Here is a 13,361-nt window from a genome sequence, read left to right as displayed (position 1 = left end):
GTTACATGGAACTACGTCACCAATCATAATCGTATGGTAATGTAGGCTATTTCAGGAGAGCAGTCTGGGCTCAGAAAGAAAGCTTTTAGAGTAGTTTATTCAGCTTTCCCCTGTGCAACTGATTGCTGACTTGCTTGCTTGTGAGTGACCCACGTCCCTCTTGTGGGAGAGAGAGAGAGAGAGAGAGAGAGAGAGAGAGAGAGGGGTGGAGAGGTGGTGGTGGTGGTGGGGGGGTTCTGACAAGCCGGCTTCTGAATGAAACACGAGCACTAGCTAGTCTAAAGGAGGGATGAGCTCTATCAGTGTCCACTAACTACACCCGACCACATTTCCGACGAAAACTGAAGGACAAGCCAAAGAATCGCTACTTACCGCGTCCCCCTTTCTTCGTGGGAGAGCGAGGGTCTAAAGTTCTCTCCAAAAAAATGAGCGCTTTGGAAGAAGACCTCGCCAAGATTCTCCTGCTGAAGGAGGAGAGGATCCGGGAGATGGAGATGAGGCTTGCCGAAAAGGAGGACGAGATAGCCGAGCTGAAGAGAAAGCTGCACAAGTGCCAGTCGGTGCTGCCCAGCGCTTCCATGATGGGACCCAGGACGAGGAGGGCTCAGGGCATTTCAGCAGAGCCCCAGCCCTTCACCTCCTTCCACCAGCTGACCAGCGAGGCGCTTCGGAAACACGCCAAGACCGTCAGGCAAGTCCAAGCTGCTCCACATTCTTCTGGTCCTGAGTTTATGTGCGGTGTTTTGCAGCTAATCCGAGGTAAAGTGCACTACAAAGCGTCAATCTCCTGGATTTCAGCTTCAAACCTGGTTTCAGTCACAAACTGGAAGCTGCATCTCTCGACCAGTGAAACTGGAGCAGTGACAGGTGCTGGTGTAGAACTGCTGACCGGACCGGTCATTTTTAAAGTAAAGCAGCGATTTGGTCTTAAATTCGACCAAGTGTGACAGACAAACCTGTATTTTTTTTAAAGACTGAGCTTTTATCTGTGGGTTTTGAGAACGACAAGCAAGTATTTTCAAAGAATGTGTCTGAACGTGTAACTGAAACCTGCATTAACCTGCTGACGGCTCGACAGGGCTGGGCAATATGACAGGGGCTGAATTGTATCGTGATGAATTACGTCACAATATATTTTCTGAGCCTATCGTGCTTAAAGAACATTGACCAAATGCATATTTCACTAAAAACAGCGCGTAATTGGTCCATTTTGGATGTAGCGCAGCACAACGTGTGAAACGTCGACTTAAGGTTAACGTCATATTAAAAATGTTTTAATATCTTTTTTATTTGTGGATTTACACAAATGTATTATTATGGTCATTTATATATATTCCACATTTTACCTAACCAGAACTTTAATTTAAAAAAAAAATGCACGTACATACACAAACGTACATGCATGCATATACACACACACACACACACACACACACACACACACACACACACACACACATATATATATATATATATATATATATATATATATATATATATATACAAAAATAAAAATAAATACATAAAAATAAACAAAAAACCACAAGTACATATCTTCATGGTATTGACTGGGTCAGGAAAAGCTTCCACCATATTAAAAGTTTTTTGATAGCGTTTTAAATGTGGCACTGCTGGGGCATTCTGTCCATTCCGGCTTATCAAATTTCGGAAAACTAAGAGTTGTGTTATTGTGAAAATGTCTTCAAGTATTGTGACATTGTGTATTTGCCGTACTCACATACTGTCAGTACAAACTAGAAGATAAATGAGTCGAGTAATTAGATCAATTATCCCATTTACAGTGACCGTTTCCACTTTTCTCTTACCAAAGTTAGTAGTAGCAAGTCAACCGATTGCAGTCCAACGTTGATTCAACTCATACAACGTTTTGCTTAATTAAAACGGGAATGCGCAAAAGGTGCAAATGCACACAGATTGCAGATGGGTGCTCTTTTAGATGTGAAAGCAGTCTTTGTCCACTGCAGCCCTTGTCTGCTACCCTCCTCGTGCACACACTCACACACACACACACACACACACACACACACACACACACACACCCTAGTCCTGGATCCTAACCTTGCTGAATATTTGATGTCAGCTGTTAAATATTTAATGTCAGAGGAACTTGCTACCATATTTAGGGTGCAATTAGACGTGAACATGTTGAGCCTTTACAGCAGCCTTATAATGAACTTGGGCTTTCAGTTAATAAATGCCTTTATTAATTTATCTTGGAGCTTCTTCCATCATGTCTTATGTATTTAGTGTAACTCTCTATCAGTGACAGGACTGTGAATGAGTTGGTCAGTCCTGTTTTCTGTTATCTGTGTTCTGTGTTCACATCAGATGATATGAAAGAATTTTCATATTTCTTCCACTAGGTGTCACCAAAATGCTGCAATCCAAGATGTTGCAGAGTCCATTGTGAAGGCCTTACAAACACCACAATGTATTTCACAAACGAGCACAAAAAGACTTCCATTTGACACTACATTGACATTTAGTGCAGAGCCATGGAGATAAGATAACGTTTATTTTTTTGTTCAGCAACTGAGGGGTGTATGGGATCCCTAGTGCTCTCACAGTGGTCACTATGTGTTTTAAAGGTTTTAAATGATCAAGCTTTTCGACTTTTCGAAGCTGGTCTTAGCAGAGCTGTGCTCATTCGGGTCTTGTTCTAGCTATGGTTTCATATACCCCCAAAAAACGTAACATACGGAAAATATACTCTATCATTGCTGTTGGGCCAAAACCTTCTTTCTTCATTTTTGTCCCATTTTTGTCTGGTACTTTGGTAAATTAGTTGGAAATTTTTCGATATACTCTCATCTGACTCACAACACACTTATAATAGAAGCCAAAGGGCAGGTGCCGAGGCAGATTTCTATCGCCTTCTGAGTTAACCGTGTTTTCCGTGAACAAATCATCTGTTCTTTTACTAATTACAGGGAAACATCTAGACATTATCAGCTATAGTAACTGAGCGTATGACACAGATGAAGCAGATAGAGACATGGAGACTAGTTTGAATATACACAAAGAATTCCTTTAAGTTTTGGACTATATTAAGTGATACTTCTTTAATCCCACAAACAGGGAAATTCCACCTGGAATGTAACCCATCCATGAAGTGAAACACCACATACACACTAGTGAGCACACACATTAGGGGGCAGTGAGCAGACTTGCCCGGAACGGTGGGCAGCCCTATCCACGGCGCCCGGGGAGCAGTTGGGGGTTAGGTGTCTTGCTCAAGGACACTCAGTCATGGACTGTCGGCACTGGGGATCAAACCGGCAACCTTCCGGTTACAGGGCCTAACTTCCCTAACCTCCAGCCCACGACTGCCCCCAATTGCCAGCTTGTTGCAGTATGTTGCAGCTCAGGCTTTTGTCTCATACGCTCGCTCTGGGTCTCTCTAGCCCAGAAATTGCTCATAGGGCTACTTGAGTGGCATTGGTTCAGTGAAAACTGTCAGTATAAGCAGTCCCATTTTACAAGTAAACAGATCCTAGTCAGTGAAGAAAAGAGGTTGTGTTTGAATAGACAACCCTGCGCTTTTGACAGACTCTGCCTCCCACTCCTGGCCCTGCATGTTCCAATTTAGATCTCCCTATATAATCAACAAGCTCCTTGAAAAGCACTTGAGCATGGAAAGTGTGTTATCTTGCTCGGACAGATAAAAGGCTCTTGGGCTGCCAGTGGCCTGCGCCCCCGCGTGGCTCACACAGCGCCGGCCCTCCCTACATTAGCATCACATTTCTCACACACTCGGCTCTTCGAGACACTTTGATGTGCGCGTGTGTCTTGTAAGTCTTCGGCGAGGACAGCAGAGCCACTTAATTGGGCCTGTTGTCCATGATAAATGATACAGATTCAAATTTGCCTCTAGTGGAGCTCTGATGGACATGAGATAAAAGAGACTGTCTAGATACTGAAAATGAAAAAAATGGATTAAGAAGATAAAAGTAGTTTCTTAAGACCAAGATAAATCAATATAACGTAATATAACGTAGTACTGGATTGGATTGCTTTCAGTGCAGTCCCTATTAACTGCAGTGACTTGTCTTACTCTTATGTGACCTCAAGAGGGAGTCTTTGGACCTTTTTTCAGAGTATGTGTGGCGAGTTGAAGTTGCCCACTAGACGTTGGCACTTCCTTAGGCGCTATGAGACTAATGCTCCAAATGGACCGTATGCTATGCATTAGTGTTATACATTAGTTAGCATATCCCTACTGTTGCATGTAAATTTCATGATGAACGGACTAAAATAAATAGTCCTCTCTGTGTGGAGTCTGCATGTTCTCCCTGTGTCTGCGTGGGTTTCCTCCGGGTTCTCCGGTTTCCTCCCATGGTCCAAAGACATGCATTCCGGCCGATTGGACGTGCTGAATTGCCCCTGGGTGTGAGTGACTGTCTGTGTCTGTCTGGCTGCCCTGCGATGGACTGGCGACCCGTCCAGGGTGTATCCTGCCTTCCGCCCAATGACTACTGAGATAGGCTCCAGCATCCCCCCGCGACCCTTACGGAGAAGCGGCTTAGAAAATGGATGGATGGATGGATGGACTTGGAAAACATCTGGTTCCATCGACTTACATTAAAATAAAGTAGGTTTTTTTCCTTCTCCTGTAAAGTTACCGTTTTGGAGACACAAGGTTTTCATCTGACAACAGCGGCATGCACACATGATGCTTAAATCATCAAACACATGCCTCAAACCACATTGAGAAGTCTCAAGTAGATTTGATAAAGTGTTTTTTTTTCGTAGTATGTCATATAGAGTGCGAGACCACATGAGCAATCCTATTGTCGTTTATAGCTGCATTAGATTTGTAGCTCCAGTACACATAGAAACCACTCTGTTAAATGTATCTCTGCTGTATGTTGGATGATTCTACTGAACTGTAGGTCATCCTAGCTTCAGTACGTGGCATTTTAAACAACCCCAACCAGAAAATGATGTGTCCAACCGCATTGATGTACCACGATGAAGGCTGTAGTCATCGTTATTTGAAGTGCATTTCTTAGGGTTAAAGATGACTGTGACCCTGTCACTGTGAACGTGCCTGGTTTCTAGTCCATAGCATTCTTGATCCTTGTTAGAGACCGTTCGGACTCCTTGTCTGGTTAGGGTCGTGCGGGTAGAGCAGCATGTTGCGGTCAGGGATGTCGAGGGCTTGGCCTGCCATACGCTGAAAGGCACTTTTGTGTTCTTGATCTTTCTTGGTCTTTATGAGACAAAATACAACCGCATTAATCTTATGCCACATGTCTAGTAATGGAGGGCCTGGGTTCAGTTCCCCAGCCGGGTGACCGGGGTCCTCTCTGTGTGGAGTTTGCATGTTCTCTCGGTGTCTGTGTGGGTTTCCTCTGGTTTCCTCCCACGGGCCAAAGACATGCCAAATTGCCCCTGGGTGTGAGTGTGTGAGTGACTGTCTGTGTCTATCTGCCCTGCGATGCACTGGCGGCCCGTCCAGGGTGCATCCTGCCTTCCGCCCGATGACCGTTGGGATAGGCTCCAGCAACCCCCCCCCGTGACCCTGAGGGAGAAGTGGCTTGGATGTAATGGATGGAATGAACACTGAAGGCCTCTCTTTGGCAGTGCAACCCCTGTAGAAGGCTGTGGGGCAGATATTTGAGTCCAAATGCAAGTCAAAGCGATGATTCTGCTCATCCATGATGAGAACTGAAAGCAGCATCATTTGTACCAGATGTAGCTTTGAATAACTGAAGAGCCGCTAAAGTCGTAGATTCTCTGACGTACCGTAGCATCAGTCAGATGATAATCACGTTCCTCACAGACTCTAACTTATGTGCATTGAATAGAAACGTACTCACTGGTGGTGAACAGAACCTTTTTATTTAATATCCATGCCTTGTGACCTTTTTTATGGAATGCTGATATTGATTAGGGGGCAGTCGTAGGCTGGAGGTCAGGGAACTGGCCCTGTGACCAGAAGGTTGCCGGTTCGATCCCCAGTGCTGACGGTCCATGACTGAGGTGTCCTTGAGCAAGACACCTAACCCCCAATCGCTGCCCGGGTGCCGTGGATAGGGCTGCCCACCGTTCCGGGCAAGTGTGCTCACTGCCCCCTAGTGTGTGTGTATTCACTAGTGTGTATGTGGTGTTTCACTGCACTGATGGGTTAAATGCGGAGGTGGAATTTCCCCGTTTGTGGGATTAAAAAAGTATCACTTAACTTGATAAAATAATAAGTGATATAAAATAAGTTGTACACTAGATTAACCTCACAATGCCATGCATGTACCTCTCTGCATGTATCCACGAATGGATTAAAAAAGTGTTTTAGAGCAAAATCTGATCTTAAACAATTCTAAAGCAACATCATGCCGCAGATTTGTAATCGTTGCGTGTAATGACTGCGTGAAGTGGATTTTAGAGTTGTTTTACCTCCGCTGTGAACAGTTCTTTCTCTAGCATGTTTTTTCTAGAATGGAGTATTTCACATCAAACCACACTGCTTCATGATTTAATGGTGCAAAAAAATGATTAAAACGGGAGTTTTATTCGAAGCCTTTCTTATCCGATGTTTATTCCTTTACTACTACCTTCATCATTCCCATTTGAGTCTTTCACTTTCCCTTCAGAAGTCATTGCTCAATTGCTTGTTAACACAAGTAGCTATTCAGCCAATCACACGGCTTCAACTCAACACATTCAGGCCTGTAGAGGTGGTCAAGACGACTTGCTGAAGTGCAGACCGAGCATCAGAACGGGGAAGAAAGGGGATTTAAGGGGCTTTGAACGTGGTGTGGTTGTTGGTGCCAGACGGGCTGGTCTGAGTATTTCAGAAACTGCTGATCTGCTGGGATTTTCACGCACAACCATCTCTAGGGTTCACAGAGAACGGTCCGAAAAAGAGGAAACATCCAGTGAGCGGTCAGTTGTGTGGACAAAAATGCCTTGTTGATGTGAGAGGTCAGAGGAGAATGGGCAGACTGGTTCCAGATGATAGAAAAGCAACAGGAGCTCAAATAATCAACCAAAATCTCTGAGGAACGTTTCCAACACCTTGTTGAAAGTATGACATGAAGAATTAAGACAGTTCTGAAGGTAAAAGGGGGTCCAGCCTTTCACTAGCAAGGGGTACCTAATAAAGTGGCTGATGAGTGTGTGGTCTAATAGGAGATCTAATGTACAATACATTATGTTTTTTTTTCTTTTAATATATGTGCACATTAAGAGCATGGAAATTTATTCCCACAACACGTAACGATGGGATTTTCTTCGTGTCAGCTGTTGCGAAGGGATTCTAGAGGGGAATTTTAACAGGTGTTCCAGACAGCTTTTCGCTTTTTTTTCCGCCTGTTTTGCGCAAAGCCCCGCCCTCCTGCTCCAGGATTGGCATGCTAGAACGGCGGTTTGCGCGTAAGCATGAACTCCTGGCCAATCGGAGCGCAAGGAGGGCGGGGCTTGTCCGAATCCGGGCGGGAAAAAAAGAATAAACCCACCGCGCTTGAGCTCGCCAACTTGTTACTCCGCTGCAGAGGCGAAGTGCCTCGGCATGCTCCAGCCGGCGGAGCCGCTCCGTGAGACGCTTGGCTCTTCCACCGCGATGCGTTTGGTTCTCTCGCGTGTTCCTCATCCTGTGGCCTTGAAGCGGGTCACGCTTTGTTAGAGCTGCTCTAGCGCCGTTTCTGTGAGAACGACAACGTGAAGTTCGGCGTAAAGTGGAAGCCATGGGCACTTTGCGTGACCTCCAGTACGCGCTGCAGGAGAAGATCGAGGAGCTGAGGCAGAGAGACGCGCTCATCGACGAGCTGGAGTTGGAACTGGACCAGAAGGACGAGCTCATCCAGAAGCTCCAGAATGAGCTGGACAAATACCGCTCCGTGATCCGGCCGGCAACTCAACAGGTCCACAAGCCCACCAGCGCGCTCCAGGAGCAGCAGAGGACCAAAAGGCAGGCCATTTCAGCCGAGCCAACAGCCCTGGACATCCAGGACCTCAGTCACGTTACGCTGCCCTTCTACCCAAAGAGTCCAGAGTAGGTCTCCTCAGAGTCTTGTGGTCGTTGTGTGTATTTTCTACGTCACCGTTTAGGCTTGTTCTGTGTTCATGCTGCTTATAAGACCTTATGACGACAGTTTATTCACCTCTCCCGAAAAACAGCTGCTCACAAACGAGTGGTTCAATAAACTGACATTAAACTTAAGCCCTATGTGTCGATACACACTTCAGTCTCTCCAGCATAACTTAACCTACATGTTAGTTCCACAGGAGTGAGTAAGTGGCTGAAGACTAAGGGTTAAACTGGAGTTTTAAGAGACTGGCACCATCCAAGAGTTAGACTGAAACATTCCATTGCATGTCACTGACCCAATAGCTGGTCACTGGGATGTTATTTGGACCGTAATGGCCTGTATGGTCCACAGCTCTGTGATGGGCCGCCACTTGAGTACAGATCTCCCCCGAGCATTATTTTCCAACTTGTTGCTTCTGCCTATGAACGCTGAGAGCAACAAGCAGCGCAGTTGTGCCGGAGAGCCGTTGATGGCATTGATTCTGTGTGATGCTGTAGCAGCACTCAGATGCTGATCAGTGCGTTGCATAAATACCATAAAGTAGGTGCCGTGCAGCCAGTCAGTGAATGTTAAAATGCTTTTAATTGAAAAAAAAAAACCTGACATATAAAAATGAGGCAAAAAGCAAACGGTCCAGGGAGTTGGAGGGGAAGCCTTTTTTCCTTCGATCTATTATCCGAAGCCTTTCTCACCTCCTGTCCGTTCATTCCTCTGCCTTCTTCATATCCTCGTCTTTCTCTGTCTGGTTGTGCATGTGGGCCTTTTGTCCATCTCGCTGAGTCTGCTTGACCTAGACATTTACCTCCGTCACAGACTGGATGGCGACCGAAGGCGTTATGCTTTTTGCCTCCGCGTTCTTTTGCATTTCATTCGTTCAGTTCACCATGAACACAGACAGTAGTCGGGAGAGCAGCTGTTAATATGGGCTCATTTGACTTCGATCCCACCTGACATGACATGCCTTGCTGCAGCGTAAACCACACCGTTAGGGGAATGCTCTCTTCAGCCACAGTAGATTGTAGGTCCATACTGTAATCACTGACGGCCATACAGAAATCTCCACTCTTTGTTAGGGTGCAAAAGTACCTGCTGTTAAATGTACGTCAGTTTCAAAAGTAAAAGTAACTTCTGTTGTGGTTAATCTGTGATGCTCTTTTGATGAACAGTTTCTATTAAGACTTTTGTGGCAGCAGGAGTTTGAAATAGGCCAACTTTTCTTCCGGGCGCTACAGAACCCTGACATGCACCGTTACACCAGTCTGACATCCTTTTGACACTAAAGCCAAAGTGGTAGCTGTACAGCCACGACTAGGATTCCAGCTTCTGCATTAATGCAGCCAGTCAACCTTTTGCCAAGCCCTGCTGCCTTGGTTATTGTTGCTACGTCTGACAAGCTGTTGAACGTGCCGTTTCAGCAGCGGAGTTTTCAGCGGTAAAGTGCTATTTAGCCCATCGTATTTGGACCAGCTCATCCAAAATTTCCGAAAGGAGTAGAAAAAGAGGTCTCCAGTGTGCGTCTTAAGGCTTCCTATGGTACAGCATCATCTTTCAGAAGCTAAACAGGGTTGAGGCGAAAACATATAGATACCGATCAAATAAGGGAGTTGGCCTGGAATTTGAAGAGCAGCACTGTTCCGGTTTAATCTGTGTCCTACACCTCTCATCATTTGCCTTCAGGTTTGGAAATGGATGAAAATTCACCCTCCCTCCAAACTCTTGGAATACTGTCAATCCGATTTAAAAAATTCCCCAAACAACAGTGTGGGAGATTGTTCAATTCCGAAAGCTTGACAGAGGTGCCCCAGCCTGGTTACAGTTGCTACACCATGACTTGACAATGGGAGGAGTTTAGTGAAAGGTGCGCTTTAGTTGGTTTGCATGCATCATGGTCTTTTGGATAAGTTAGAAAAAAACAGGTTATCGCTTCTTCAAAGTGTTGAATATTGATACATTAGCACAAAAAGTATCAGTTAAAAGACATTTTACTTTGAAATATAGTGGAGCGAAAGTACAGTTTTTACAAAATATAAGCACTTTAACAAAGTACATGTACTTAAAAAGTGTTTAAGTTCAGGAATAAAGTACATGGACTCCACCCCTGTTTGGAATTAGAAGGCATATGCGCAGAAACAGATGTCACGATAACACCAAAGAGTGATGTATTTTCCTACTTGTGATGTGCTTATTAAAAGATTGCACTAGTTAATGCAATTTAATTCGGAAGTGATGCAAAATAAAGGCTGAAATGCACTTTGAGGAAGAATGTGTGTCCGTGTGTGGCTTTGAACAGATAACACCGAGAAGCCGTTGTGCTCCTAATCCCCCAATATATCATATCAGTGTTTGTACAGAGTTGCTGCGTGACCAACGATTATCTATCTTTGAAACTATTTTTAAAAGCATGTGGGCTGGAAAAAATGAGAATTTGCTCCTCGGCTAGTGTCACAGCATCAGGTTGCTATGCCTGAAGCAGCATTGTGAACAGTTGCGGAGACAATTGTTTTGCAGCTTATCGAGGTTCCTCAGGGAATGGTCTCAGATGCAGGATGCACACAGGAACCCTGGGTTTTGCTCCGTTACATTTTGGCATTGACAGGTGTTGAATGTCCTTTGACTAACCTTCTCCTCTAGAGTGTGGCATTGAAATGACAGGAAAAAATGTGGAGTGGCTTAAATTAAAAACGAAGCCACTCTAGAATGGTACAATTTCTAGCTGGTGTGGCCTTGAGAAAATGAAAAAAACGTATATTGCATAGAATCCGACTCAAAATGATCCTATGCTGAAGCAGAAATGGGTCCTACTGCATGGCTTTCATTGAGTCATCCAAAGCAATCATCTCTGGACTTTGGGTGAGGGTATCGCTCTGTCTCCCTCTGTCCGAGGCCCTTGTAAAGGGTTTCTTTTTTTTCGGAATGTGTCCATCCTTGAGAGCATACTTTCTCCTTTTAAGGCAGTTGTTCAGAGTTGGGCTACCAGACCTTGCAGACGTAAATCTTTTTTAAACAAAAGAGTGAAGGGGAGGCTAAGAAATACACTATAAACTGCAGCCTGCAAAGAGACTGGATGGCCAAGCAGAGGAAGGTGATTGCAACATGTACTGACCTACAGTAGATGCCAGATTGTCTGAGGGTTATTCAGCCTGGGTTAACAAAGCCAGACTCCATCTGGCTAAATATCACATCAGCATTCCTCCAAGCAGGCTGCCAGGATGCTCTAATGATGTCCCCTCATATCAAAGGCTCTGATTCAATTTGAGGATCCTGACTAGAGGTGGCATTTCATCTGCTTTCGCTATGGTCATCCCCTTCAAAGCGGCTTTGGATAGCTTTGGATGGGGCTGGTCTTGAAACGCAGGCCACCAGCTGTGGCTTCCAGCTCAAAAGAGAAACTTTGGCGCGCTGCTCTGTCGGCTCCTCTGATGTCACTAATGAACAACAGCGCCTCCACGAAAGCCTAATGAAGTGCTAGTGTACCTTTTACTAGAGCTTGGTCCTGGTGCTTATTGAGAACTAATTGAGAATAACGTCTGCATCAAGTGTTTCATCCTGATTGAAGAGCGGCTGAAGTGCCGATTTTGATCAAATGGCTGATCTTGTTTTGGTGTATTAATTAAGGATTCTTTAGTTTAGTTGAGTCCTTTAATATAGAATATTGTTCAGTATTAATACCTGTATTGTAATATACGATACAGCCCCCCCCCAAGTACATTTCAATTATATTAAACTATATTCATACCATTCCAGGTTAGAAATACGTGGCTGACAGTTGCTCAATTTTTAGGATGTGCATAGTGTGACATACTGTTTACTTTCTTTAAGCTACTGTTTAATGTGTATGTTGTATGTGTTCTGTATTGAATTATGATTCAGGTTGATTTGACTAATTTTAGTATAATAATAAAAAAAAAAATAATAAAAAAAAACATGCCGTAAAAACGCAAAATACTGGAAATATAATATATATTAAATATAAAAAGGGGAAGATTCGGATGAAAATGGGCTGTTCGTCTTGAGAAACAACTGGAGATTTAAATGTAAAAAGCTTTGAATCTGTAGCCAAGAGTCCGAGAGGGCAGGAGAGCCTGTGTTTGCATCATTGTGTGATTTAGGGAGTCCGAACAAGTAGGTGGAAATTGATGACTTGATAATTAAATTGATAACTAAACTGGGAGATGTTTTTTGTAGGTGCATTTACAGAAGTAAACTATTGTGTGTTTTCTACTGGCAATGTTGCTTTTTTTTACATAATTCTATTATATTATTCTGTTATTCAGCTCCTTTCTCTTAGCTTTAGATTGTGGACGAGGTCTGTTTATGGCTTCTCAGTGGTGTTAATCAAAGAATCAGAACTATAGTTAGTATCAGATCCATTCAAATATGCCAGGATAGTCTCTGGTACTGATCCTTTTGACCAGATCAGGATGTCCCTACCATTAGTCTGCAAGTTAATTTCCTTACCTTTGTCTCTTTCTTGGTAGCTGTAGTTGGTAGCGCTGATGATTCATAATAAGAAGGGCGTGGGTTTGATTCCCCGGCCGGGCGACCTGGGGCCCTTTCCGTGTTGTCTGCGTGGGCTTCCTCCCACGGCCCAAAGACGTGTAGGTAGATACCCTATATTGCCCCTAGGTGTGTGTGAATGGACCGGAGACCTGTCCAGGGTGTATCCTGCCTTCTGCCCAGTGACCGCTGGGAGAGGCTCCAGCACCCCCGGTGACCTAGAAGGCTAAGCAATTTTGAAAATATGTGTGTCTTTTTCTCTTTGAAATGATCGTTTGCCAAGTACATGCTTAGAACATGTCAGACCTCAGGCTTTAAGCTTGGTGGCTCTGTAGAGCAGGAGAAGTGCCTCCTTGCACTGTATAACATACTGCTGCCTTTAAAAAACAGACAAAAATGTAGACAATACTGCTCTTTTATCTCTGGGAAATACTTTTGGCTACTTTTGGGTTAAGAGGCAAATAGTGCAAAAAAAGACCTCTGACTTTAAATGTTTGGCCGTAATCCAAGCGCCAAGTAGGTATCTCGGAATCTCAGAACAGAGGAGCCGAGCTAGACAAACGGGGAAAAAGTTGGGCACTTGCCTGGATGCAGAGTAGCTCCATAAATCACCAGTGAACACTCATTTAGGTCAGCCTAGTTTAGTATGTGAGCCGGGGTTCAGGGCGTAATCTCAGCAAACCGGCGGTGATAAATGATTTATGCACGTGTGATTTGCCTTTCAAAATGTGCCGTGATGTGCGTGATCCATGGTGGCTAATCTTTATGACTGATCTATGACAGACAGCGACAGAAGGAGTAGAGCATTTGAGT

At 44.4% G+C, this 13,361-nt stretch overlaps 1 protein-coding gene across 2 annotated transcripts in view; it reads left to right on the top strand.

Annotated features, from left to right (window-relative positions):
• Nucleotides 1–285: 285 nt before the first annotated feature.
• The window catches only part of prkg1b (protein kinase cGMP-dependent 1b), a 171,321-nt gene continuing 158,245 nt past the window's right edge, over nucleotides 286–13,361 (top strand). The window contains exon 1 of one of the 2 annotated variants that reach the window (XM_037544381.1): nucleotides 286–691. In XM_037544381.1, coding sequence (XP_037400278.1) covers nucleotides 426–691 — 266 coding nt within the window. In that variant the 5' untranslated portion in view covers nucleotides 286–425. Of the gene's footprint in view, nucleotides 692–7,499; nucleotides 8,015–13,361 lie in introns of those variants that run through there. The other variant, XM_017723801.2, reaches the window with a different exon arrangement.

Source organism: Pygocentrus nattereri, chromosome 13 (assembly GCF_015220715.1).
Source record: "Pygocentrus nattereri isolate fPygNat1 chromosome 13, fPygNat1.pri, whole genome shotgun sequence".
Taxonomy (NCBI): domain Eukaryota; kingdom Metazoa; phylum Chordata; class Actinopteri; order Characiformes; family Serrasalmidae; genus Pygocentrus; species Pygocentrus nattereri.
This window is presented reverse-complemented; position numbering and strand designations above follow the sequence as displayed.